Source organism: Oncorhynchus kisutch, linkage group LG8 (genome assembly GCF_002021735.2).
Source record: "Oncorhynchus kisutch isolate 150728-3 linkage group LG8, Okis_V2, whole genome shotgun sequence".
In the NCBI taxonomy this organism is placed as follows: domain Eukaryota; kingdom Metazoa; phylum Chordata; class Actinopteri; order Salmoniformes; family Salmonidae; genus Oncorhynchus; species Oncorhynchus kisutch.
The window spans coordinates 28,493,689-28,519,595 of record NC_034181.2 but is presented as its reverse complement, the minus strand read 5'-3'; the positions used below and the strand labels follow the sequence as shown (position 1 = coordinate 28,519,595).

The window sequence follows — 25,907 nt, the reverse complement described above, 5'->3', positions numbered from 1 at the left end:
AATTGTCAACTTAATAACATGGTTCAAGATAAACTAGTGCCAATGTTCATTCATCACAGATCACAATTCTGCAATAAAAAGGTGTGAAGGGGATCTGTCTTTAATTTGTCTGTGCTTCTGTGTTGCTTTCTCAAATGAACATTACCTTTTTGTCCAGTTGTAAGCTCTCCAATCAGCTTCCTTTTATCCCATTTAACCCATTTATCTTTTATAATTTTATTGGTCACATACACATGGTTAGCAGATGTTAATGCGAGTGTAGCGAAATGCTACACTCGCAGCTTATCATAATGGATGACATGCATCACCAATGCTATCATGACACAAGGAAAGACCCAGATTCAGACCCAGGAGGCAGATGGTTGGAATCTTAGTGTTTAATATTCCAAAAAGAGTAGGCAAGAGAATAGTTGTGGACAGTTAAAAGGTCAAAACCAGATCAGAGTCCAGGAGGTACAGAGTAGCCGAACGGCTCGTGGTCAAGGCAGGCAGAATGGTCAGGCAGGCGGGTACAGAGTCCAGAACAGGCAAGGGACAAAACCAGGACTAGAAAAAGGAGAATAGCAAAGGCAGGAGTACGTGGAAAACCACTGGTTGACTTGGAACATACAAGACGAACTGGCACAGAGAGACAGGAAACACAGGGAGAAATACACTGGGGAAAACAGGAGACACCTGGAGGGGGTGGAGACAATAACGAGGACAAGTGAAAAGAATCAGGGTGTGGCAAATGCAGCCATAGGCCTACAGTATGATGGTATAACTGGCCTAATGGGCATGTGAAATCAATGTGCCCCTTGTCATTGTACACCTGAAGCAGAGAATAGCTAAACTCACACATAATTTGCATATTGATGAGCTAGCTATATGTTCTCAATTTAAAATGATAGATGTAGATAATGTATATGAGGCTAATCGTAAACCAGATTTTCTACATGATTTTTCTGCCATGAAATTGTTTAGTGCAAATCCAACCCTTGTATTCCAGGTACAGTTCTGTACATGAAAATAAGGAGCTGGCAATATGTAGGCTAATTAAAAATGTTGAAAAGGAAAATAATGTGTCATGGGGAGAATTGTAATTCTACCTCCTTTATTTGCCAAGAATGACATGGAGGAGGTCAATGACATGGAGGAGGATTGCAGAGATGTTGGTGTTGATGGTGGGTGAAGATAGATTTGCAAAGCCACAATTTCCTTTACCCAAATTACCCATTCATGTGAATGTAGGCCTATGTATTTTACAGGAAGTGAGCTAAAATCATCAATGTCATAATACAAGTATAATGAAAGCGCTGCTCACCTTCCCACAATCCCCTGCTCATTGGACCTCGTGCTCCCGTTGAAAATGAATGAGGACGGAACTTTGTCTTGCGAATTCGTAAGTGGTGGAAACCCTATGTAAGTTATTCAAATCTGACTTATTGTGAGGTCAATCAGTCTGAAAAATAGCTTCATCATGGGCATGAAACATAGTTTTTATTAAAATTAATTATGGATAATTTGATGAAGACCACACTAACAGCCAATGGGCACACTTGAAATTGCCCCCCAGCGGAGAATGAGAGATATGGAGCAGCATTAGGCTCACACGGGGCGGCAGGGTAGCCTAGTGGTTAGAGCGTTGGACTAGTAACCGGAAGGTTGTGAGTTCAAACCCCCGAGCTGACAAGGTACAAATCTGTCGTTCTGCCCCTGAACAGGCAGTTAACCCACTGACCAGGCCGTCATTGAAAATAAGAATGTCTTCTTAACTGACTTGCCTGGTTAAATAAAGGTAAAATTAAAACATCGATATTCAGCCTAACAAGCAACTAATTCTAAAACAGAGAAATATAGAATATTTCATAAATTACATGATCCTCCCCTGGACTAGACTACAAAAATACTAAACTCTCCCCCTGACTGAAATGTTTAAATATGGCCCTCCCCCATGTTCCTCTAGGGCCCATTCTGTAAATTTCGAACCATCCCTTATTCCACATTTTGTTGTGTTACAGCCTGTATTCAAAATAGATTAAATTGATTTTTGGTGGGGGAAGCATCATGCTATGGGGATGCTTTTAACGACCTGGACTGGGAGACTGGTAAGGATAGAGAGAACAATGAATGGAGCCAAATACAGCCAAATCCTTGATGAGACCCGATTCAGAGTGCAAACAACCTTAGCCTGGGGTGAAGATTTACATTCCAACAGGACAATGACCCCAAGCATACAGCCAAAGCAACACCGGAATGGCTTCAGAACAAGAATGTGAAAATCCTTGAGTGGCCCAGCCAAAGCCAAGACTTGAATCCCATTTAAAATCGGTGGAAAGACTTAAAGACGGCTGTTCACTACCGCTCCCCTTCTAAATTAACAGAGCTTGAGAAAATCTGCAAGAAAGAATGGGATAAAATCCCCAAATCCAGATGTGCAAAGCTGATAGACATAACCAAGATGGCTCAAAGCTGTAATTGCTGCCAAGGTGCTTCTACAAAGTATTGACTTGGGTGTGAATACTTATGTAAATTAGTTATTTCTGTATGTCATTTTTTTATAGATATAAACATTTCTAAACATGTTTTCACTTTGTCATTATGGGGTATTCTGTGTAGATGGATGAGATTTAAAAACATATTTAAACCATTCTTAATTCAGGCTGTAACAACAAAATGTGTAATAAGTCAAGGGTATGAATACTTTCTGAAGGCACTGTATATACAACAGTACAATACACTAGAATGCAGTTAAATCAACTAGCCATGGAAATTTGGCAAAACCATGCATAACTGTACATGCTGGACATACAACAGACTTATTTTCATAATGAAAACTATGTGGGGTCTGATTCTGACAGTTCTAAGTAATTGATAATATTCCATTCCAGATTCAATGATTCCACATGTCAACCTCTTCCATTGAGTAACACAGTATAACAAGATCATGTAGGCTATGAAAAGACCAGTCGGTTCCTATTTCATCTGTTCCAACTCCAAGTCAATAGTCTCTAATACACTGTTGTAGTGTACTCTGTAGTGTACTCTGTAGTGGATTCTGTGTTGTCATTGCTGGATCATTAATGCTCATTGATTTGACAGACCCCCTCACAAGAACCAAATGTGTGTGATTTGACTGAATAGCATTGTGAAATATCTGGAGGATAAATTACATTTCATGTCAGCAGTCCCAAATGTTCATTATCAGAATTTCAGGTGCAGGTGGGTCTCTGGAGCCCACTTTTTGTATCAGGCTAAATCCTACTTCCATTTTAGTAAAATGTCATTAAAGTAACAGTACTTCTACTTAAATAGTGTGTTTCAGCGTTCTTTCCACCCCTGCCTGAATGCAACTGCCTGTCTTTATATTGAATAATTAAAAACAATATTTTTTATATATTTTTTTTTTACAAAAAGTGGGCTCCAGAGACCCACCTGCACCTGCACCTGCACCTGCACCTGCACCTGCACCTGCACCTGCACCTGCACCTGCACCTGCACCTGCACCTGATTCTGATAATGAACATTTGGGACTGCTTGATAACAATATAATTAATTTCAGCACTGAGTTTGACATGAAATGTAATTTATCCTCCAGATATTTCACAATGCTATTGTGAGAATTGATGTATATCCTTTACCAAATGTATGTAATTATAACATTTGTATTTTAAATTACACTACACGACCAAATTAATGTGGACACCTGTGCGTCAAACACCTCATTCCAAAATCATGGGCATTAATAATAAGGAGTTGGTCCCCCCTTTGCTGCTATAACAGCCTCCACTCTTATGGAAAGGCTTTCCACTAGATGTTGAAACATTGTTCTTCCACACCGATCTCGACAAACCATTTCTATGTGGACCTCACTTTGTGCATAGGGGCTTTGTCATGCTGGAACAGGAAAGGGCCTTCTCCAAACTGTTGCCACAAAGTTGGAAGCACAGAATCGTCTAGAATGTCATTATGTATGCGGTAGCGTTAAGATTTCCCTTCACTGGAGCTAAGTGGCCTAGCCCGAACCATGAAAAACAGCCCCCAGACCTCCTTATTTCTTCTCCACCAAACTTTACAGTTGGCACTATGCATTGGGGCAGGTAGCGTTCTCCTTGCATCCGCCAAACCTAGATTTGGTCTGACTGCCAGATGGTGAAGCGTGATTGCTCACTCCAGAGAACGCATTTCCACTGATCTAGAGTCCAATGGCGGCGAGCTTTACACCACTCCAGCCGACACTTGGCATTGCGCATGGTGATCTTAGGCTTGTGTGCGGCTGCTCGGCCATGGAAACCAATTTCATGAAGCTCCCGAGGAACAAATTATTGTGCTGACGTTGCTTCCAGAAGCAGTTTGGAATGAGTTAGTGAGTGTTGCAACCGAGGACAGACTATTTTTACGTGCTTCAGCACTCGGCGGTCCTGTTCTGTGAGCTTATGTGGCCTAGCACTTCGCGGCTGAGCCCTTGTTGCTCCTAGATATTTCCACTTCACAATAACAGAACTTAGAGTTGACCAGGGCAGCCATACCAGGGCAAACATTTTATGAACTGACTTGTTGGAAATATGACGGTGCCTCACTGAGCTCTTCAGTAAGGCCTTTCTACTGCCTATGTTTCTCTATGGAGATTACATGGCTGTGTGCTTGATTTTATACACCAGTCAGCGACGGGTGGGGCTTATCCACTAATTTGAAGGGGTGTCCACATACCTCTGTATATACAGTATCAGTCAAAAGTTTGGACACACCTACCAAGGGTTTTTATTTATTTTTACTAATCAAATCAAATGTATTTATTTATATAGCCCTTCGTACATCAGCTGATATCTCAAAGTGCTGTACAGAAACCCAGCCTAAAACCCCAAACAGCAAGCAATGCAGGTGTAGAAGCACATTGTAGAATAATAGTGAAGACATCAACACTATAATGTAACACATATGGAATCATGTAGTAACCAAAAAAGTGTTAAACAAATCTAAATAGATTTTAGATTCTTCAAAGTAGCCAACCAGCGTCATGAGGAATGCTTTTTCAACAGCCTTGAAGGAGTTCCCAAATATGCTGAGCAATTGTTGACTTCTTTTCCTTCACTCTGTGGTCCAACTCATCCCAAACCATATCAATTGGGTAGAGGTCGGGTGATTGTGGAGGCCAGGTCATCTGATGCAGCACTCCATCACTCTCCTTCTTGGTCAAATTGCCCTTAAACAGCCTGGGGGTGTGTTTTGGGTCATTGCCCTGTTAAAAAACAAATGATAGTCCCACAAAGCGCAAACCAGATGGGATGGCGTATCCCTGCAGAATGCTGTGGTAGGCATGATGGTTAAGTGTGCCTTGAATTCTAAATAAATAACCGACAGTATCACCAGCAATGCACCCTCACACCATCAAACCTCCTCATCCATGCTTCATGGTGGGAACACACAGAGATTATCTGTTCACTTACTCTGCGTCTCACAAAGACACGACGGTTGGAACCAAAAATCTCAAATTTGGACTCATCAGACCAAAGGACAGATTTCCACTGGTCTAATGTCCATTGCCCGTGTTTCTGAATTGACTGACCTTCATGTCTTAAAGTAATGATATACTGTCATTTCTCTTTGCTTACTTGAGCTGTTCTTGCCATAAAATTGACTTTGTCTTTTACCAAATAGAGCTATCACCCCTATCTTGTCACAACACAACTGATTGGCTCAAACGCATTAAGAAGGAATTCAATTCCACAAATTAACTTTTAAGTGACATCCTTCATGAGCTGGTTGGGAAAATGCCAAGTGTGGCTATTTTGAGGAATCTCAAATTTAAAATATGTTTGGATTTGTTTAACACTTTTTTGGGTTACTACATGACTCCATATGTGTTATTTCATAGTTTTGATTTCTTCACTATTATTCTACAATGTAGAAAATAATCTAAATAAAGAAAAACCCTTGAATGAGTAGGGGTGTCCAAACTTTGGACTGTAGCGTGTCAGTGATTGAGACTAATGTGTTTTATACCCCCGGTTGCAGTCATGTAATTTGTTAATTGACTTTGGTCCAGTCAGCAATTGCCAGATTATGCCTAAAAAAAAGTTATTTTACCATTCATGTTCGAGTTTTGCTTGTGCTTCTAGCTCCGACAGTGCAGCAAAATCTATCAAGTAATATCTAAGTTTCACAACATATACCCAATATACACATACATCTAAGTAAGTAATGGATTAATTCAGAGCGGCATTGGACTAAGATACAGTGGCGTAGTATAGAGTACAGTATATACATGATGGGTGATGCAATATTTACAAACAATTAAAGTGACTAATATACCATAGAATAGAGTACAGTTTACACAAATGAGATGAGTAATGCAAGATAGAGACAATAAAATGGCTAGTGTTTCATTTCCTTTAAAATTGCCAGTGATTCCTAATCTGAATCTAGGCAGCAGCTGATGTGCTGGAGATGGCCGTTTAACTGTGGTGTAGTATAGAATACAATATATACATATTAAATGGGTGATACAATATGTAAACAATTTAATAGTGACTAAGATACCATAGAATAGTGTGGAGTGCATTTTATACATATGAGATGAGGAATGCTAGATCTGGAACATTGGCTAGTGGCTAATGATCCATTTCTAAAAGTGGTGTGACCCAGGTGGTGATACAGGATGCTCTCAATTGTGCATCAAAGTTTGAGGGTTTTCTTTAGCCTCCTGAGGTTGAAGAGGCATTGTTGCGCCTTCTACACCATGCTGTCTGTGTGGGTGGACCATTTTAGTTTGTCAGTGATGTGTACGCTGCAGAACTTGAAGCTTCCACCTCCTCCATAGTGGCCCCATCGATGTGGATAGGGTGGTGCTCCCTCAAGTCCACAATCATCTCCTTTGTTTTGTTGACATTGAGTGAGAGGCTTTTTCCTGGTACCACTCCCAGAGCCCTCAGCCTACAGGGAGGCGTCTCATTATTGTTGGTAATCAAGCCTACTACTGTTGGGTCGTCTGCAAACTTGATGGTTGAGTTGGAGGCGTGCTTGGCCATGCAGTCATCGGTACTTAGTCAATGCTGTATGCATCCTCTCAGCAAAAATCCAGTCGGATATACGTGTTTGCTACACCCACAAAAAAATGTTGTAGCTGTATATAAAGCATTCATGGCCAAAACAAACACCAAGGACCACTTCTCAACACAAAGGGACTTTTATTTCAAGAACATATGTAACACTATTGTTCACTCCTTCCATTAGTAGTATGATCCACTCTTACATTTCCATTCAGTAGAAAGGAAACAGAAAGATGATAATGGCTACATTTTGAGATTATGATCTGAAGCCATTTGTAAAGACTCTTGGTAAATATATGTAAACAGAATTATTTCACTTGATCTACCATTAAAAATGTATACAATTTGAGTAAAAAACAATATGCAATCACATTTCTAACAGAAGTCTAAATCTAGCCAGCATCACTCAAACTACTGCATCATTCTGAAAAGATGTACAGATTTCTTAACACTCAGTATCTATTTACATGGGAATGTTCCAAGACATGAGATTGTTTCTAAATAAATTACAGATCCAATGCAACAACATCCATGCAAGCTTGAGTGCTAGCTATGAGGAGAGACCTATGAGGAAGAAAATAGGGCAAGCCGGTGCATGGTTTGGCATTAGATCGCGTCCATGCCCCGTGAGAATGAAGAGCCGAAGCCTAGTCCCATGCCTCTCTGAGTGTGGGTCTGGGACCTGGCCATCTCGTACTGAAGGTCAAGGTTATGGAACATCTCCTCCTGCTGCTGCAGGGTCTTCAGGCCTTCGTCGTTGAGTGGCTTTGAGGCCTCACCTTCCTCTTCCCCCTGACAGGACAGAAACCAGTGTTAGAAATACAAGGCTCTGCAGCATGGTACACAATCAAATGAGAAAATAAAAGGACTCGGTTATACATACTTTGATGCCCATCAGTTTCCGAAATTTAACATTTTGGTCCTTATTTCCAAAGTTGAGCTTCTCCCACAACTCAGCTGTCTGGGACTTGTCCTTCAAAACCAAACAATTTCAATGCATTAGTAATTTGCAACAATCGAGCCACCATGAGCGGAGTTGCATGTTCTTTTCGTAGCGTTTTCATTAAGTCACTAGTTGTACATTCCGGACATAACAAAGCACACTAAAGATAAATCGGCCCCATCAGATAATAAACAGCGTAGACTTATTGCACTACATTCTGTATTGCGTAAGGAATTCAAAAATAAAATCTTACTCCTTCCTTCTTTCCCTGCCAGAGCTTCTTCCTTTTCTTCTCCTGCTCTGCAAACTTCAGGGGGTTGACAGCCGAAGGATTGTAATAGCTGGGCACAGCAATGCCAGTCTCTGCTAAGGTTTTGGCTTGTAGGGCTGCCATCTGCGCTGCCATGGCGATCTGGGGCGTGACCTGTGTCCCAGAGGCCAGGAGAGCTGCCACGTTGAGGACAGGGTGGGTAGCAGCTGCAGCAGCAACTACTACTGTGTCAGACAGCAGGGGGGCTGGCACTAAAAACAATACACACACACAAAAAAAAAAAGTGGTTAGAGATTAGTGATCGGTTTAACTCACTTTGAATTAGGTGCAATTGATAGCCGAGAAGTGTCTCACCTGCAGGTACCTCCTGATGCTGCTGTTTCTCCAACATATCCTTTTCTTTCTGCTCTTGCAGTTTCTTTGCCCTTTCCAACCTGGAGATATAGAGAGAAGACAGTGAAGGGTGTTCATATTCGTCAGCTAGGCTTTTGGAGCAGAATGATATATTGTCCACTATCAAATAGAGATACTCAAGAAACAAATCATGAACCCCACAGTTCCTCTAAGGGTATTTTCACATATAGTCCTCATTAAAAGAATCGATCTCAGTCCATACAAAAATGGCGTGGAAGACCTTGACTGACCTGCACAGAGCCCTGACCATAACCCCAGTGAACACCTTTGGTGTGAATTGGAACACCGACTGCGAGTCAGGCCTAATCACCCAACATCAATGCCCGACCTCACTAATGCTCGTGGCTGAATGGAAGCAAGTCCCCGCAGCAATGTTCCAACATTGCTATGTTTAGAAAGGAACCAAGATCTTTTTCCAACATTCACGCCATTCAAATCAGAATGTGTTGTCAGACAGCTAAATATACCCACTTACATTTTGGAAGCTAATAGACTGCATTTAGTTAAAATATGAGACAATTGTAATTAGAAGATACTATTAACCCTGTCTAGGGTCTAAGCCGGTGGAGGGGCAAATTGTTTTATGACAGTCATACCAAGGAACATTTAGTTATTTGATTTGACATTTTAAGACCCTTTAAAAAAATTACAAATATTGGATAAAACATTGCATTTGGCATTACTGCTATTAGCCAATAGAAACACATTGAATAACAGATTCACTACATAGAAGTCAAAAAAGAATATCAAAAGGAAGTTTGTTCTGAAGTGTCTGTCCTATATCTGAGCTAAGAGCAGGAAACCTTTAATTACATTTATTTTATTTAAAGAAAATATATGTATTTATCCCCTATTTTAGGGACTAAACTATCTCCACATACAGTGCCTTCAGAAAGTATTCAGACCCCTTGACATTGTCCACATTTTGTTACGTTACAGCCTTACTCTAAAATATATATATATATTTTTTAAACTATTCCTTAGCAATCTACACACAATACCGATAATGACAAACGTAAACAGGTTTTGACATTTTTGCAAATGTATAAGTATTAAGATCCTTTGCTATGACACTCAAAATTGAGCTCAGGTACATCCTGTTTCCATTGATCATACTTGAGATGTTTCTACAAGGTGATTGGAGTCCACCTGTGGTAAATTCAATTGATTGGACATGATTTGGAAAGGCACACACCTGTCTATACAAGGTGCATGACAGTGCATGTCAGAGCAAAAACCAAGCCATGAGGTCGAAGGAATTGTCTGTGAAGCTCCGAGACAGGATTGTGTCAAAGCACAGATCTGGGGAAGATTACCAAAAAATGTCTGCAGCATTGAAGGTCCCCAAGAACACAGTGGCCTGCATCATTCTGGGTCAGGGAGGTGACCAAGAACCCAATGGTTACTCTGACAGAGTTCCAGAGTTTCTCTGTGAAGATGGTTGTCCTTCTGGAAGGTTCTCCCATCTCTGCAGCACCCAACCGATCAGGCATTTATGGTAGAGTGGCCAGAAGGAAGCCACTCCTCAGTAAAAGGCACATGAGAGCCCGCTTGGAGTTTGCCAAAAGGCACCTAAAGGACTTCCAGACCATGAGAACCCAGATTCTCTGGTCTGATGAAACCAAGATTGAACAAACAGTCATATCTCACATCTGGAGGAAACCTGGCACCATGTCTATGGTGAAGCATGGTGGTGGCAGAATCATGCTGTGGGAATATTTTTCAGCGGCAGGGACTGGGATACTAGTCAGGAACGAGGTAAAGATGAACGGAGCAGAGTACAGAGAGATCCTTGACAAAAACCTGCCCCAGAGCTCTCAGGACCTCAGACTGGGGCGAAGGTTCACCTTCCAAAAGGACAACACAGGAGTGGCTTCAGGGATAAGTCTCTGAATGTCCTTGAATTGCCCAGCCAGAGCCCAGACTTAAACCTGATCGAAAATAACTGGAGAGACCCATCCAACCGGACAGAGCTTGAGAGGATCTGCAGAGAAGAATAGGAGGAAAAAAAAAAAAAAAAAAAAAAAAAAAAAAAAAAAAAATCGCCAAATACAGGTGTGCCAAGTTTGTAGTGTCATAACAAAAACGACTCAAGGCTGTAATTTCCTGCCAAAGGTACCTGAGTAAATGGTCTGAATATCTATGTAACTGGTACCGGGAACCATCAGATGAGTTTTGTGAGTGTCCTAGAGCTAAAAAGAGAACACCATTGTGTTCTTGGGTCTTGGCTGTCAGAGGGGTCATATTAGTGTGTAGCCCAAACAGTTTGCATGCTACAGACAGAAATTGGCAGAGGAGGCTGTACCGACTTCAGACAAGTCTTGTGAGGGTTGTGGACATCCTAGAGCAAAATGAATGCCATCGTGTTCGTGAGTCATCTTTCAATAGAGTGGTCATAACCGTTCTGACGCTACAGACGTTTTTGTGAGAAGACCGATTTGAGATGTCTTATGGTCTGACAAACACTGCTCTAGCTCTGCCACCTTTCACTACAGAAGCAGAAGGGCGATATCGGTTGATTGAGACAGACCATGCAAAAAAAACATCTCTAGCTTAAACAGACGGATTTTGATGGGGATTTCCTATTACGTTAATTGGATTTCCACGGGGCCACGGAAGTTGTAGGGTAAGGGTTAACGTGCAAATATTATTGGTGAGAGAATAAATAGCAAGAGAATAACTGCAGACTAAATCATTTTACCTAAAATGTTACTACTGCCCCTTCAAGAGCTAGAATAGATTTGTACCCTATGTTGCGATTCTCACCAAATATGCTATCTTCTCAGACTATTAAAACCCCACAATCAATAAACAGCTCTCTTAGCCTATAGATCACATATTGCAAACAAATAAACTGAACAAAAAATTCTAGACATTTTGGAATTTCTGTGCATCCTTGACAATCGCTAATCAATATCCAAAAACAGGACACTTTCCTGCGAAGCTGCACATCACCAGCTTTCTTTTCTGGCACCAATGTGAGGGTTTATGGCAGGGGAAATGGTGTTGCAGTAGTCTAGTGTGGTGCCGGAATACTGACAAGCGAACCTATGGACCTTTGTGTTGACAATGGAACTGGAACACGGAATTCAAGCAAACCGAACTCAGACCAACTCTCGAGATGGTCTCTGTTCGGTTTGAATCGGGGAGGGATGGCTCTTTTGAGAGGTATGAGTTCCTTTGGGGTGATCACACTGCACAAAATATTAAGCAAAACCACACTGAGTTGACAAAAATTGTCTTAAAGGGACAAAGTGTGAAAACACCCTAAGATGCTGCGGTACCTTCTGGCCAGGGCCTCTTGTGCGTCCATGGCAGTGTTTCTGCCCCGGAAAGCCTGGGGGCTCACAGACCTGCTACGACTCTTCTCTTTTCTGTGCACTTTCTCCTTCTTCCGCTCCCTAAAGAGACATTATAGCATTTCAAGATCCACAGAAAGATATGCATTCAGTCAAACACAATTTAAGAGACACATGGTGACTGATGAAGAGTGGCAAATATGAGGCACACAGGAGTGGTTACTAAAGACAAAAACAGAAAATGGTAGGGAGAGAAGCAAGCGAAACGCACCTGCTTTTGCTCCTGCGGCGGTGTTTGGTCTTTGAGCCCGACCGGGACCTGACCCTCTTCTTCTTCTCCCGCGGGGAACGCGATCTCAGTTTGTCCCGACTTCTGCTGCGATGACGCCTAAAACAGGACAAAAATGCAAGTTTTATTCTTATAAAAAGAAAACATGCAGCTCACTCTACCCAGTTTACTGTGACCAATCTCAATACATCAAGACATCATGTAGCATCTCACTGAGCCTAGACCCACCTGTCACATGAGTGTGACCTGGAGTGGCTCCGTCCCTTCTTGTCTTTGCGCCGGTGTCGCTCCTCCCCGTTCTCTGCAGAAAGTCTCTCCCTGCCCCTCTCAGTCTGCTCCGGCTGATCATCCTGCTTGCTGTGAGATTTTGATGGCTTCTCAGAGTCCCTCCTTTGTGCCTGTTTTAAGAAGAAGGTGTCTCTTTCAGGAAAATAGTGCAACAAAGAGTTAGTACAACTGTTTGATACAGAAGATACCAAAGCATGTTAGGAACTCATGCTCACTTCAGACATACATCCCCCTCATATTTAGAAAGCCTGATCACCAGAAACCAAACATTTCTTTACAACATTGACCGACCATGACCGGATATGTCAGAAGGGTAAATAGCTTGACGGAGCTACACTGTCAGTCCACTTTTTAACTGCTTGTTTAAAATGTTTATTTTTTTCCACTTTGAGTGCAACTTTTTTAGTCATCTTATTTAACAAGGCAAGTCAGTTAAGAGCGGCAGCGTAGCCTAGTGGTTAGAGCGTTGGACTAGTAACCGAAAGGTTGCAAGTTCAAATCCCCGAGCTGACAAGGTACAAATCTGTCGTTCTGCCCCTGAACAAGGCAGTTAACCCATTGTTCCTAGGCCGTCATTGATAATAAGGATCTGTTCTTAACTGCCTAGTTAAATAAAGGTTAAATGTCGGCCTAACGACGCTGGGCCAATTGTGCGCCACCCTATGGGACTCCCAATCATGGCCGGTTGTAATACAGCCTGGAATCGAACCATGGTCTGTAGTGACACCTAGCACTGATATGCAATGCCTTAGACCGCTGGAGATAAATTTGATAATGAAATGCACTCCAATGTACCAAGACACATACTCCAACTTGTAGGTCAAATCTACCACCTACAGCCACTTCTACTTAGTTTTGTTTCAATCATATTATGGAAGGCACATAAATTAAATACCTTATATAGTACAAAACTCAATGTAGATTATCATGGATAATCACCTCTGAGACAGCTTTAATACATATGTTTTAGTTCAGGACTTTATTCCCTCCCCAATCTACAAGTGCATGCAGCCAGGAAGATTTCAATGGTGGGCTCAGAATGAATTTGGATTAATAAGGTTACAGCCAGCAGACTTGAGCTTGAATTGAACCCAGTAATAGGCAATTGAACCCAGGAAAAGGCTCATGTTAATTTCCTTTATTTGCAATTATTTTCTAGGAGGCAAGTATAAGTTTGAATGGCTGATAGTTACCTGTCCGAGTAGTAGGCATATAATTTTGCTATGTCAGCAGCGTCTTCAGTTCAGTGTCTCTTCGTGCTTTAGCACGCTGAGTATGATTTATTGTAGAAATGTTATCATGTGATCTACACACAGGATTTATAAAAAAAATAATCTCATATACAGTACCAGTCCAAAGTTTGGACACATCTACTCATTCAAGGGTTTTTCTTTATTTTTTACTATCGTCTACATTGTAGAATAATAGTGAAGACATCAAAACTATGAAATAACACATGGAGTCATGGAATAACCAAAAGTGTTAAACAATTCCAAATATATATATTTGAGATTCTTCAAAGTAGCCACCCTTTTCCTTGATGACAGCTTTGCACACTCTTGGCAATGGAATGCATTTCAAGGTGTGCCTTGTTAAAAGTTAATTAAAAGCCTTGTTAAAAGTTAATTTGTGGAATTTCTTTCCTTCTTAATGCGTTTGAGCCAATCAGTTGTGTTGTGACAAGGTGGGGTGTATCCAGAAGATAACCCTATTTGACAAAAGACCAAGTCCATATTATGGCAAGAACAGCTCAAATAAGCAAAGAGAAAAGACAGTCCATCATTATCTAAGACATGAAGGTCAGTCAATCAAACATTTCAAGAACTTTGAAAGTTTATTCAAAAAACATAAAGCGCTTTGATGAAACTGGCTCATGAGGACCACCACAGGATTTTTATTTTAAAATGTAACCTTTACTTAACTAGGCAAGCCCGTTAAACTTCTTATGGGTAGCCCCCCCCCAATTTTTGCCTAAAATGACATACCCAAATCTAACTGCTTGTAGCTCAGGCCCTGAAGCAAGGATATGCATATTATTGGTACCATTTGAAATGAAACACTTTGAAGTTTGTGGAAATGTGAATTGAATGTAGAATAACACAATAGATCTGGTAGAAGAAAATGCAACCATCTTTGAAATGGTTGTAATTCCGATTGTGTCCACAAGATGACAGCAGTGTATGTGCAAAGTTTCCAATGGATAACTTGAAGTATGAGCGAACTACATGACATTTAGTGTGAAGTCACCCAGGTACATTTGGGCAAATCGTGAAGGAGACATTTGTATTCATAAATTCAGTGACCTATAGAATGTTCTACACCCCTAATGATATAGTGAAGTCTGGTTACGTTCTAGGATCTCGGAGGAATACATACGAATGTGATCTGACTGGTTGAACCAACATTTAGGGTGAGATTTTCAGATACCTTTCTTTGAAAATTGAAAGAGTGGAAATACAAAATCAATCGTGCATGCAAGAAGGACCTTTAAGGATATGAAAGAGGATTTTATCTAACAAAACGACACCTCATTATCTCTGGGACCCGTTGGATGATAAAATCAGAGCAAGATTTCAGAATGTAAGTACACATTCCACCTTCAGAGGTGTGTTTAGTTGTTAGGAGCTCTCAGACAATAGCAAGGCATTTTTTCACAGTAATAACTACTGAAATTGGACAGCGCAGTTATATTAACAAGAATTTAAGCTTTTACCCGATATAAAATATGTACCGACATTTGTTGTTTCGCTGCATGATTTACAACTGTCCCGTTGACAGGACGCCTATCCCTAAGAAGTTTTTAAGAACAAATTATTATTTATAATGATGGCCTGCCGGGGAACAGTTGTCAGCTCAGGGATTCGATTTAGACCCAACGCTCTAACCACTAGGCTACCTGCCACCCCAAAGGAAAAGACCCAGAGTTACCTCTGCTGCAGAGGATAAGTTAGAGTTAACTGCACCTCAGAATTCAGCCCAAATAAATGCTTCAGAGTTCAAGTAACAAACACACCTCAACATCAACTGTTCAGAGACTGCGTGAATCAGGCCTTCATGATCAAATTGCTGCAAAGAAACCACTACTAAAGGACACCAATAATAAGAAGAGACTTGCTTGGGCCAGGAAACACAAACAACGGACATTAGACCGGTGGAAATCTGTCCTTTGGTCTGATGAGTCCAAATTTGAAAATTTTGGTTCCAACCGCCGTGTCTTTGTGAGAAGCAGAGTAGGTGAACGGATTATCTCTGCATGTGTGAAGGAGAGGGATGGAGTGCTGCATCAGATGACCTGGCCTCCACAATCACCCGACCTCTACCCAATTGAGATGGCTTGGGATGAGCTGGACCGCAGAGTGAAGGAAAAGCAGCCAACAAGTGCTCAGCATATTTGGGAACTCCAAGACAATTAGAAAAGCATTCCAGGTGAAGCTGGTTGAGAAAATGCGAAGTGTGTGCAAAGCTTTGTGCAAATGCAAAGCACGCAAAGGGTGGCTACTTTTAAGAATCTCAAATGTATTTAGATTTATTAACACTTTTTTGGTTACTACATGATTCCATTGGAAATGTCATAGTTTTGTCTTCACTATTATTCTACAATGTAGAAAATACTAAAAATAAAAAACCTTGAATGAGTAGGTGTCCAAACTTTTGACTGGTACTGTATATATTCTTCACCATCTACTATGGCTACACTCAAGTGACCAAGGATACGTTAATGAGACATATCAAAATAAAAAAATACATGTCAGTTTTTCCATTAAGTCTCTTAGTAAGCTTTGAGTCAGGTTTCATTGCCTACAGTGTTTGGTACTTACCATGGTCAACAAAAAAACAAAAAAGACACTATTGACATTCAAGATGGTGACAGTACTGCAGCCTACTTTTAGTTCACTAAAATTAACTAAGATTAGTTACCTCTTTGCTCCTGCTCCGACTTCGTCTGTGCTTTTTGTCACCTGTAAAAGTAAAAACGATGAGAACAGTGACGAAATTCTACTGCACTATTAAATTAGGATTGACTCCGATGAGTCACCTGTAGTGCGTGACTATTTTGGACTGTTCTATCAACAAGGTACAGCTGCTTTAAGCTTATGTCAAATCCAAATAACATGACCAGACCTACCAAGTGAACATAACAAAAATATATTACCAAAACTATAAACATCATTCCGAGTTTTAAAATTTAGTGCATTTAACTCACTTGATTTGCGTTTTCGGTCCCTGGAGTGTGACCTTGATCGGGAAGGATGGTGTTTGGAGCTTCTGGGTGATTTGGATGATTCCATAGTGTGTTTTCTTCTGTCCGTGTAAAGAGAGCCCATCAAGGGTAGCAGGTTGGTCGAGTCGGCATCACTTGCCTAAATTAAAGTAAACACACTGATCAACCTTAGGGTTGATTTGTTCTTTAAGCAGCACTTCAGGAAGACAATGTTCCAGCACAAAACAGCATCCCAACCAGGACCAGTAATGTACATGTGTAAAAATACTTTCAAGTAGTGATGCGCCGATGTGACATTTTTGGCCGATACCAATATCCGAGTACAGTTAAATAGTTAACACACACAGCGGTCTAAGGCACTGCGTCTCAGTGAAAGAGGTGTAACTACAGTCCCTGGTTCGAATCCAGGCTGTATCACATCTGGCCATGATTGGGAGTCCCATTGGGCGGCACACAATTGGCCCAGCGTCGTCCGGGTTTGGCCATGGTAGTTCGTCATTGTAAATAAGAATTTGTTCTTAACTGACTTGCCTAGTTAAAGGTTACACATGCACACCACACTGACTAAAAAGTTATTTTGTTGGCATTTACGCATGTCCCCATTACCAGTAAAAGATCAAAACCTATTTCTTTCACTTGCTGTGCTGTTTCGTTGTTCATTTGATCAGTCGTTTCATTCTCAACCAGGATTTCTATGGAACGCCGATTGGGTCTTTGCGTGTCTAAACAGATACATGCCAAATAACGACATAATCAGTTTCAGTAGCTATAGTTAGCTAGTTAACTATATAGCTAGGTGTCATCTTCTAAAATAACCCTACTTTATAAGACCGTTCTTATTTGATTAATGGTGGTTGGACCCATCTATGTGAAGCTCTCCACAATAAGGATTAGGCACAATAGCGGAATTTGCGGCTAGCCTTCAAAATAAATGGCATAATTCTACTATTTGTATTCATTTGCATCACTGTCAATGACAATACTTTTATTTTGAAGGCTACCTGCAAATTCCACTATTGTGCCTAGCTTCACAACACATAACCCGGTCCGGTCGAGCCTCACTAGCCAGATGAAGCTAGCTGGCTGCTTATAACGTTAGCTTGGGCAAGCTTGGGTAGCTGGCTAGCTATTCATTTTCATGAACTGAAGATCAATTTCAATAGGCGAACAACAATACTTACAATCTTCCTAAGAATATTGAAAATGACTGCAGTTTCTATGGTCATTGTTTTCAGGCTGGTTGTATGGGTGATAGCTAGGTACCAAGCTAAAGCTAGCTACCCCAGAAGTTGCGGTCGAACAACTGATGTTTTATTACCAACGCGGTATTGTAAACACATCGTTCGTGGCCGGTGCTTGCTTGTTTGCTGGCTTTTTTGTAAAGCTTTGACAGTACTACGGTATCTTTTTTGACACGCAAAGCCCCAAACGGCGTACCCTAGTACGCATGTCGTGAAGCTAATAGCAGTGACGCTATTACTGTGTAACTCCGGTAGGCAACATCTGAAAAATAGCGCCCTTGGCAGTGTGTACTGGTACTCGACCGGTTGGCGAAAGCCAACAACACCCACGACAGAGAACAGTTGACTGTCAAGGACAATGAATTACATTATCTTGGCTTTAATGGACTTTGCCTTTGAGTCGTCTGGCTGAAATGTTCTTACTCTTCCAAATCACTGCTCGATCCACACAGCAAACATTGTGTGGGCTAGGTCAGGAATACTGTGTTGCATCTGTAACGCAAAAATGTACATGCCGTTATTACGTCATGTACATACGTTATATAGGTATGCACGGTAGCTTGACATCGGCGTTAAACTTAACATTGGCCAATACCGGTGTTGCCATTTCTAGCTAATATCGTCCGATTCAGATTTGTTCGCGGATACGTCATGCATCCCTACTTTAAAGTACTGCTGAAGGCGTTTTTTGGGGTAGCTGTACTTTACTATTTATATTTGGCAACTTTAACTAAACTACATTTCTAAAGAAAATGATTTACTTTTTACTCCATACATTTTCCCTGACACAAAAGTACTTGTTACATTTTGAATGCTTAGCAGGACAGAAAATGGTCCGATTCACACACTTATGAAGAGAAAATTCCTGGTCATCCCTATTGCCTCTAATCTGCGGACTCATTTAACACAAATGCTTTGCTTGTAAATAATGTCTGAGTGTTGGAGTGTGACCCTGGCTATACGTAAAAAATTATAATTGTGCCGTCTTGTTTGCTTAATAAGGAATGTTTTATTACTTGTACTTTTACTTTTGATACTGAAATATATTTGAGCAACTACATTTACTATTGATACTTAAGTATATTTAAAAATCAAATACATTTAGTCAAGTGTTATTTTTACTGGGTGACCTTCACTTGAGTAATTTTCTATTAAGGCATCTTTACTTTTACTCAGGATTGAGAATTGAGTACTTTTTCCACCACTGACCGGCACCACTACGTTCTAGGGAAGACGAACGATGACTCAACCGGCTGTGTTATCCCACTGAGCTAAAGACATTAATTCAGAGGGCCAACGCTTGTTCAGGTCTCAGGCATGTTTACTCATCAGTCACATCAACTGGGCCCTTACACAGACTGATTTGCTTCAGATTGCCCAACATAAAATGCTGGTAGTAGCTATATCGCTAACGTGAGCTTATTGTCTCCAAAGTTACCAACCCTCCTCCTGGACAGCTACTGGGTATGCAGGCATTTGCGCTAAGTCAACCCAACCAACACCTATTAAAAGTACCTGATGGGCATCTGGTTAGATACAAATGGAGGCTGCAACTGGCAAATCAACATAATTGCTAAGTTAATTAAGGGTGTTTTCACAAAATAATCGATCTCAGTCCTCTTTAAAGTGAACTCCGGGGGGGAGCGAAAGAAGTTCGTTCTCTTTGTATTCACACTGCCCTTGAATTTGAATGAGGACTCAACTAGTTTGCCAGTTCACTTCACCTATTTTGTGGTCCGAGTCCTCTTTGCATTCACATTGCTATTAGAAAGGAACCAAGATGTTTTCCCCAATATTCACTCAATGTAGTGGGTTTTTACAAAGTGCAGGACAAGCCATTCCATCAGAATGTGTGGGAGGAGGAGGAATAATGGCCACGGGCTGTTTTCCATGTTTCGGGCTAGGCCCCTTAGTTCCAGGGAAGAGAAATTAATGCTACAGCATACAATGACATTATAGACGATTTTGTGCTTCTAACTTTGTGGCAACAGTGGTGAAGGTCCTTTCCTGTTTCAGCATGACAATATCCCGTGCACAAATCGAGGTCCATAAAAAAATGGCGTGGAAGACCTTGACTGACCTGCACAGAGCCCTTACCATAACCCCAGTGAACACCTTTGGGATGAATTGGACCGCCGACTGCGAGCCAGGCCTAATCCCCCAACATAAATGCCCGACCTCACTAATGCTCGTGGTTGAATGGAAGCAAATCCCCGCAGCAATATTCCAACATATCGCAGAAAGCCTTCCCAGAAGAGTGGAGGCTGTTTTAGAAGCAAAGGTGGGACCAACTCCATGTTGATGCCCATGATTTTGGAATTAGCTTTTCGACAAGCAGGTGTTCACATACTTTTGGTAATGTAGTGTACCTACTTACATTTTGGAAGCTAATAGATTGCATTTAGTTAAATGGTGAGACATAACTGAAATCAAAAGAAACAAATCAAATGAAATATTATTAGCAACAATAAATTGCAGAAGAATAACTGCAGATTAAATTATGATGTAATTTTAAATTTAACACCCAATGTTGGCTACTGCCCTTTTGACTGTCAATCACCGTATTCTTATGGGCAGACTCAATAGCCTTGGTTTTTCTAATGACTGCCTCGCCTGGTTCACCAACTACTTTGCAGACAGAGTTCAGTGTGTCAAATCGGAGGGCATGTTGTCCGGACCTCTGGCAGTCTCTATGGGGGTACCACAGGGTTTAATCCTCGGGCCAACTCTTCTCTCTGTATACATCAATGATGTCACTCTTGCCGCGGGCGATTCCCTGATCCACCTCTACGCAGACGACACCATTCTGTATACTTCTGGCCCTTCCTTGGACACTGTGCTAACTAACCTCCAATGCCACACAACACTCCTTCCATGGCCTCCAACTGCTCTTAAAATGCTAGTAAAAACAAATGCATGCTTTTCAACCGTTCACTGCCCGCACCCGCCCGCCCGACTAGCATCACCACCTTGGACGGTTCCGACCTAGAATATGTGGACAACTATAAATACCTAGGTGTCTGGTTAGACTATAAACTCTCCTCCCAGACTCATATTAAACATCTCCAAACCAAAATCAAATCTAGTCAGCTTTCTATTTCGCAACAAAGCCTCCTTCACTCACACCGCCAAACATACCCTAGTAAAACTGACTATCCTACCAATCCTCGACATTGGCGATGTCATCTACAAAATATCTTCCAATACTCTACTCAGCAAACTGGATGCAGTTTATCACAGTGCCATCCGTTTTGTCACTAAAGCACCTTATACCACCCACCACTGCGACCTGTATGCTCTAGACGGCTGGCCCTCGCTACATATTTGTTGCCAGACCCACTGGCTCCAGGTCATCTATAAGTCTATGCTAGGTAAAGCTCCGCCTTATCTCAGTTCACGATAACAACACCCACCCGTAGCACACGTTCCAGCAGGTATATCTCACTGATCATCCCCAAAGCCAACACCTCATTTGGCCACCTTTCCTTCCAGTTCTCTGCTGCCAGTGAATGGAGCGAATTGCCAAAAAAATAAAAATCGCTTAAGTTGGAGACTTTTATTTCCATCACCAACTTTAAACATCAGTCATCTGAGCAGCTAACCGATCGCTGCAGCTGTACTTAGTCCATCTGTAAATAGCCCACCCAATCTACCTACTTCACCCCCATACTGTTTTAATGTACTTTTCTGCTCTTTTGCACACCAGTTTCTCTACTTGCACATCATCATCTGCTCATTTATCACTCCAGTGTTAATCTGCTAAATTGTAATTATTCGCTCCTATGGCCTATTTATTGCCTACCTCATGCCTTTTGCACACACTGTATATATACTTTTTTCTACTGTCATTGACTTGTTTATTGTTTACTCCATGTGTAACTGTGTTTTTGTCTGTCTCACACTGCTTTGCTTTATCTTGGCCATGTCGCAGTTGTAAATTAGATCTTGTTCTCAACTAGCCTACCTGGTTAAATAAAGGTGAAATAAAAAAATAAAAAAGAGCTAGAATAGATTTTGTACCCTGTTATGATTCTTAAAATACGTTGTCTTCTATTCAAACCCCAAAATCAAATAAACATTTTACGAAGCTCTCAGCCTTTAGATCACAAAATTGCAAACAAATAATATGAACTAAAAACTCGACACATGTTGGAATTGCTATGCATCCTAAAATTGTTGGGGAATTGCTGACAATCCCTAAGAAATATCCAAAACAGCAAACGCTTTTTCCGCGACCCTGCACATCATAATCTCTAATAGTCTCTCTTTTTTAGTATCAATGTGAGGGGCTATGGCAGGGGAACGATGTTGCAGTAATCTAGTGTGTGGTGCGGGAATAATGACAAGCGAACCTAGGGCGTTGAGTGTTTCCATTGCCCTAAAAAAAAGGGATCCGAACTCAGGATACCTCTCAAGATGGTTTCAGATTGGTTCGGGGAATCGAGGGGTCTGAGTTAATTTGGAGTGTTCTCACTGCACAAACAATTAAGAGAACCACACGGAGTTCACAAAAATTGGCTGAAAGGGACCGAGTGTAAAAACACCCACATTAACGTTTGCTACCTAATGACGTTGCTAGTTTGCAAAAGACTGCGCAACTCAAGGTACATAGTTAACTAGCGAACGTTATGTTATATACCTAGTTAGGTAACTAGTTAACACTAACATAATCCGATAAAGTAGAATGTCCATGTATTTCCAAAATCAACACGACAAAGCTACCAACTACTACAGCAACTAACCGTCAGCTACTGACGTTAACTCGCTAGGTTGTCGACATGGCTGCCACGGCAAAGACGCCATCTTGATTAAACAAAACATCTTTAAAATAGAAACAGCTAGCATACATGATTATATAAATTCGATGGTAATGTATTTGGTGAACACTTACCGCCATGAGTCACTTGAAGAACCCCCGTAAAAAAAAATAAACGTGAGTTGTTCTTTCTGTGCTGTCGTTGAGCTTCGTTCGGTGTTCCAGCAAATTCCTCCCACTTCCAGGCCGTTCTGTTACAACAGACAGCGGAAGTGGCGGAGTAAGAGGTTTTACTCCGACCATAATTTGTCCACGACAATAAACCAATAAAGTGAGGAATTTTGGTGGTCAATGAGTGTCGAATTTGGTTAACAAACAATAATTGCTAATTTTCTGGATTCATCTTATTTTATAGAATATGCACTGATATAAGTGGACGCACTTTGAAAAACGATTTTATATTGGTGTTAATCAGGTCAACACCACCAATGCCCTGGCAGTATTCCAAGGCCAATCTCAGCACATGTGCAGATCAGCTGGCAGGCATATTCATGGTAATTTTCAACCTCTCTGTAATCTCCACATATTTTATAATGACCACAATCATTCCTGCTCTCCACATGGCCCTCACCCACCCAGATAAAAGGAATACTTATGTGAGAATGCTGTTCATCACCATTATCCCCTCCAAGCTCATCACCAAGTTTAAGACTATGGGTCTGAACACCTCCCTCTGCAACTGGATACTGGACTTCCTGACGATCTGACTCCAGGTGGTGAGGGTAGGCAACATCACCTCCACCACGCTGACCCTTAACATAGGGTCCCCACCGGGGTGTGTTCTTAGTCCCCTCCTGTACTCTCTGTTCACCCACGACTGTGTGGCCACACATGACACCACCAGCAATATCAAGTTCGCTAACGACACAATGGTGTTAGGCTTGATCACCGGCGATGATGAGTCAGCCTACAGCGAGGAGGTCAGTGACCTAGCAGTGTCGTGCCAGGTTGGTCGTCAAAGACCCCAACTACCCAAGTCATAGACTATTTTCTCTGCTGCCACACAGCAAGAGGTACCGGTGCATCAAGTCTGAAACCAACAGGCTCTTGAACAGCTTCTATCCCCAAGCAATATGACTGATAAATAGCTAACAAAATAGATACACGGACTGTTTACCTTGTATCTTTATTGATCTTTTATTTCAATATTTGCACTGTCACTCCAACACACACACAAACACCCACTCCATTGTTTGTTCACTCACACATAATATGCACATACAGTGCATTCGGAAAGTATTCAGACCCCTTGACCTTTTCCACATTTTGTTACATTACAGCCTTATTCTAAAATTGATTAAATAAAAATAATTCCTCATAAATCTACACACAACACCCAATATTGACAAAGTGAAAACAGGTTTTTAGAAATTGTACCAAATGGATAAAATCACAACAGAATTACCTTATTTACTTAAGTATTAAAACCCTTAGCTATTGTAACAGTTTAGCTTCCGTCCCTCTCCTCGCCTCTACTTGGGCTCGAACCGGGGACCCGCTGCACACATCGACAACAGCCACCCTCGAAGCATCGTTACCCATCGCCCCAAAAAAGCCGAGGCTCTTGCAGAGCAAGGGGAACAAGTACTTCAAGGTCTCAGAGCGAGTGACATCACTGATTGAAACGCTATTAGCGCGCACCCCACAATCCATTTCACAATGGTTACACTCACCCCCCTTTTGACCTCCTCCTTTTCCGCAGCAACCAGTGATCCGGTTCCACAGCATCAATGTAACAGTATAGCTTCCGTCCCTCTCCTCACCCCTACCTGGGCTTGAACCAGGGACCCTCAGCACACATCAACAACTGCCTCCCACAAAGTATCGTTACCCATCGAAATTGAGCTCAGGTGCATCCATCATCCTTGAGATGTTTCTACAACGTGATTGGAGTCCACTTGTGGTAAATTCAATTGATTGGGCATGATTTGGAAAGGCACACACCTGTCTATATAAGGTCCCACAGTTGACAGTGGATGTCAGAGCAAAAACCAAGCCATGAGGTCGAAGGAATTGTCCGTAGAGCTCCGAGACAGGATTATGTCAAGGTACAGATCCTGGGAAGGGTACCAAAAAATTTCTGCAGCATTGAAGGTCCCCAATAACACAGTGGCCTCCATCATTCCTTAATGCAAGAAGTTTGGAACCACAAAGACTCTTCCTAGAGCTGGTCACCCGGCAAAACTGAGCAATCGGTGGAGAAGGGCCTTGGTCAGGGAGGTGACTAAGAACCCAACGGTCACTCTGACAGAGCTCCTCTGTGGAGATGGGAGAATCTTCCAGAAGGACAACCATCTCTGCAGCACTCCACCAATCAGGCCTTTATGGTAGTGGCCAGACGGAAGCGACTCCTCAGTAAAAGGCACATGACAGCCCGCTTGGAGTTTGCCAAAAGGCACCTAAAGGACTCTCATACCATGAGAAAACAGATTCTCTGGTCTGATGAAACCAAGATTGAACTCTTTGGCCTGAATTCAAGCGTCACATCTGGAGGAAACCTGGCACCATCTCTACGGTGAAGCATGGTGGTGGCAGCATTATGCTGTGGGGATGTTTTTCAGCGGCAGGGACTGTGACACTAATCAGGATCGAGGGAAAGATGTACGGAGCAAAGTACAGAAAGATCTGCTCCAGAGAACTCAGGACCTCATACTGTGGCAAAGGTTCACCTTCCAACAGGACAACAACCCTAAGCACACAAGCCAACACTGCCTTACTCCCTAGCGTTCACACAACTTAGAAAAACTACATTTTAGGGCTTCCCTCATGCCCTTTTTCATGACAATGCTAGCAGTCACTGAGTATCCACCGACCAGAACATTAAGGGTGTGTTCATAAATTGCCTAATTGCCTCCAGTGTCAGAGATCGCTTTGTGTCTTTCCTAAATTCAGAGCGTACACTGTCACTGGGCGCTCTGGCCAGTAGGGTTAATCCGAGTTCTGACCTCAAAGGAACTCAAACCAACTGGCTAAAATTGGCTAGCTTGCTAGAGCGCAGAATAACTAATGATTTTTATAACTCGCAACACCTTTTGAATATGACGGGCGTAAGTAAAGTCGGGGAAAAATGTTATAAAATTGTTGCCAGCTGCACAA

The 25,907-nt window shown here is 41.7% G+C and overlaps 1 protein-coding gene across 1 annotated transcript; it reads right to left on the bottom strand.

Moving 5' to 3' along the window:
- Nucleotides 1-7,151: 7,151 nt before the first annotated feature.
- On the bottom strand, nt 7,152-23,178 carry LOC109895923 (arginine/serine-rich coiled-coil protein 2). The gene is made up of 10 exons (XM_020490031.2): nt 22,887-23,178; nt 16,737-16,893; nt 16,451-16,491; nt 12,473-12,642; nt 12,227-12,343; nt 11,941-12,057; nt 8,597-8,676; nt 8,225-8,493; nt 7,912-8,001; nt 7,152-7,820 (listed from the first exon to the last, which is right to left on the bottom strand). Exons 1-10 carry the CDS (start codon nt 22,890-22,892, stop codon nt 7,635-7,637), a joined length of 1,233 nt encoding a protein of 410 aa, XP_020345620.1. The 5' UTR covers nt 22,893-23,178; the 3' UTR covers nt 7,152-7,634.
- Nucleotides 23,179-25,907: the final 2,729 nt, after the last annotated feature.

Bases quoted from the DNA above. Each gene is read 5' to 3' on its own strand.
- LOC109895923 (XM_020490031.2), bottom strand. The intron at 12,344-12,472 runs GTGGGTCTAGGC...GTCCTGTTTTAG, and splicing joins AGGTCACACTCATGTGACAG to GCGTCATCGCAGCAGAAGTC. The intron at 8,677-11,940 runs GTACCGCAGCAT...CTATATCTCCAG, and splicing joins CAAGAGGCCCTGGCCAGAAG to GTTGGAAAGGGCAAAGAAAC.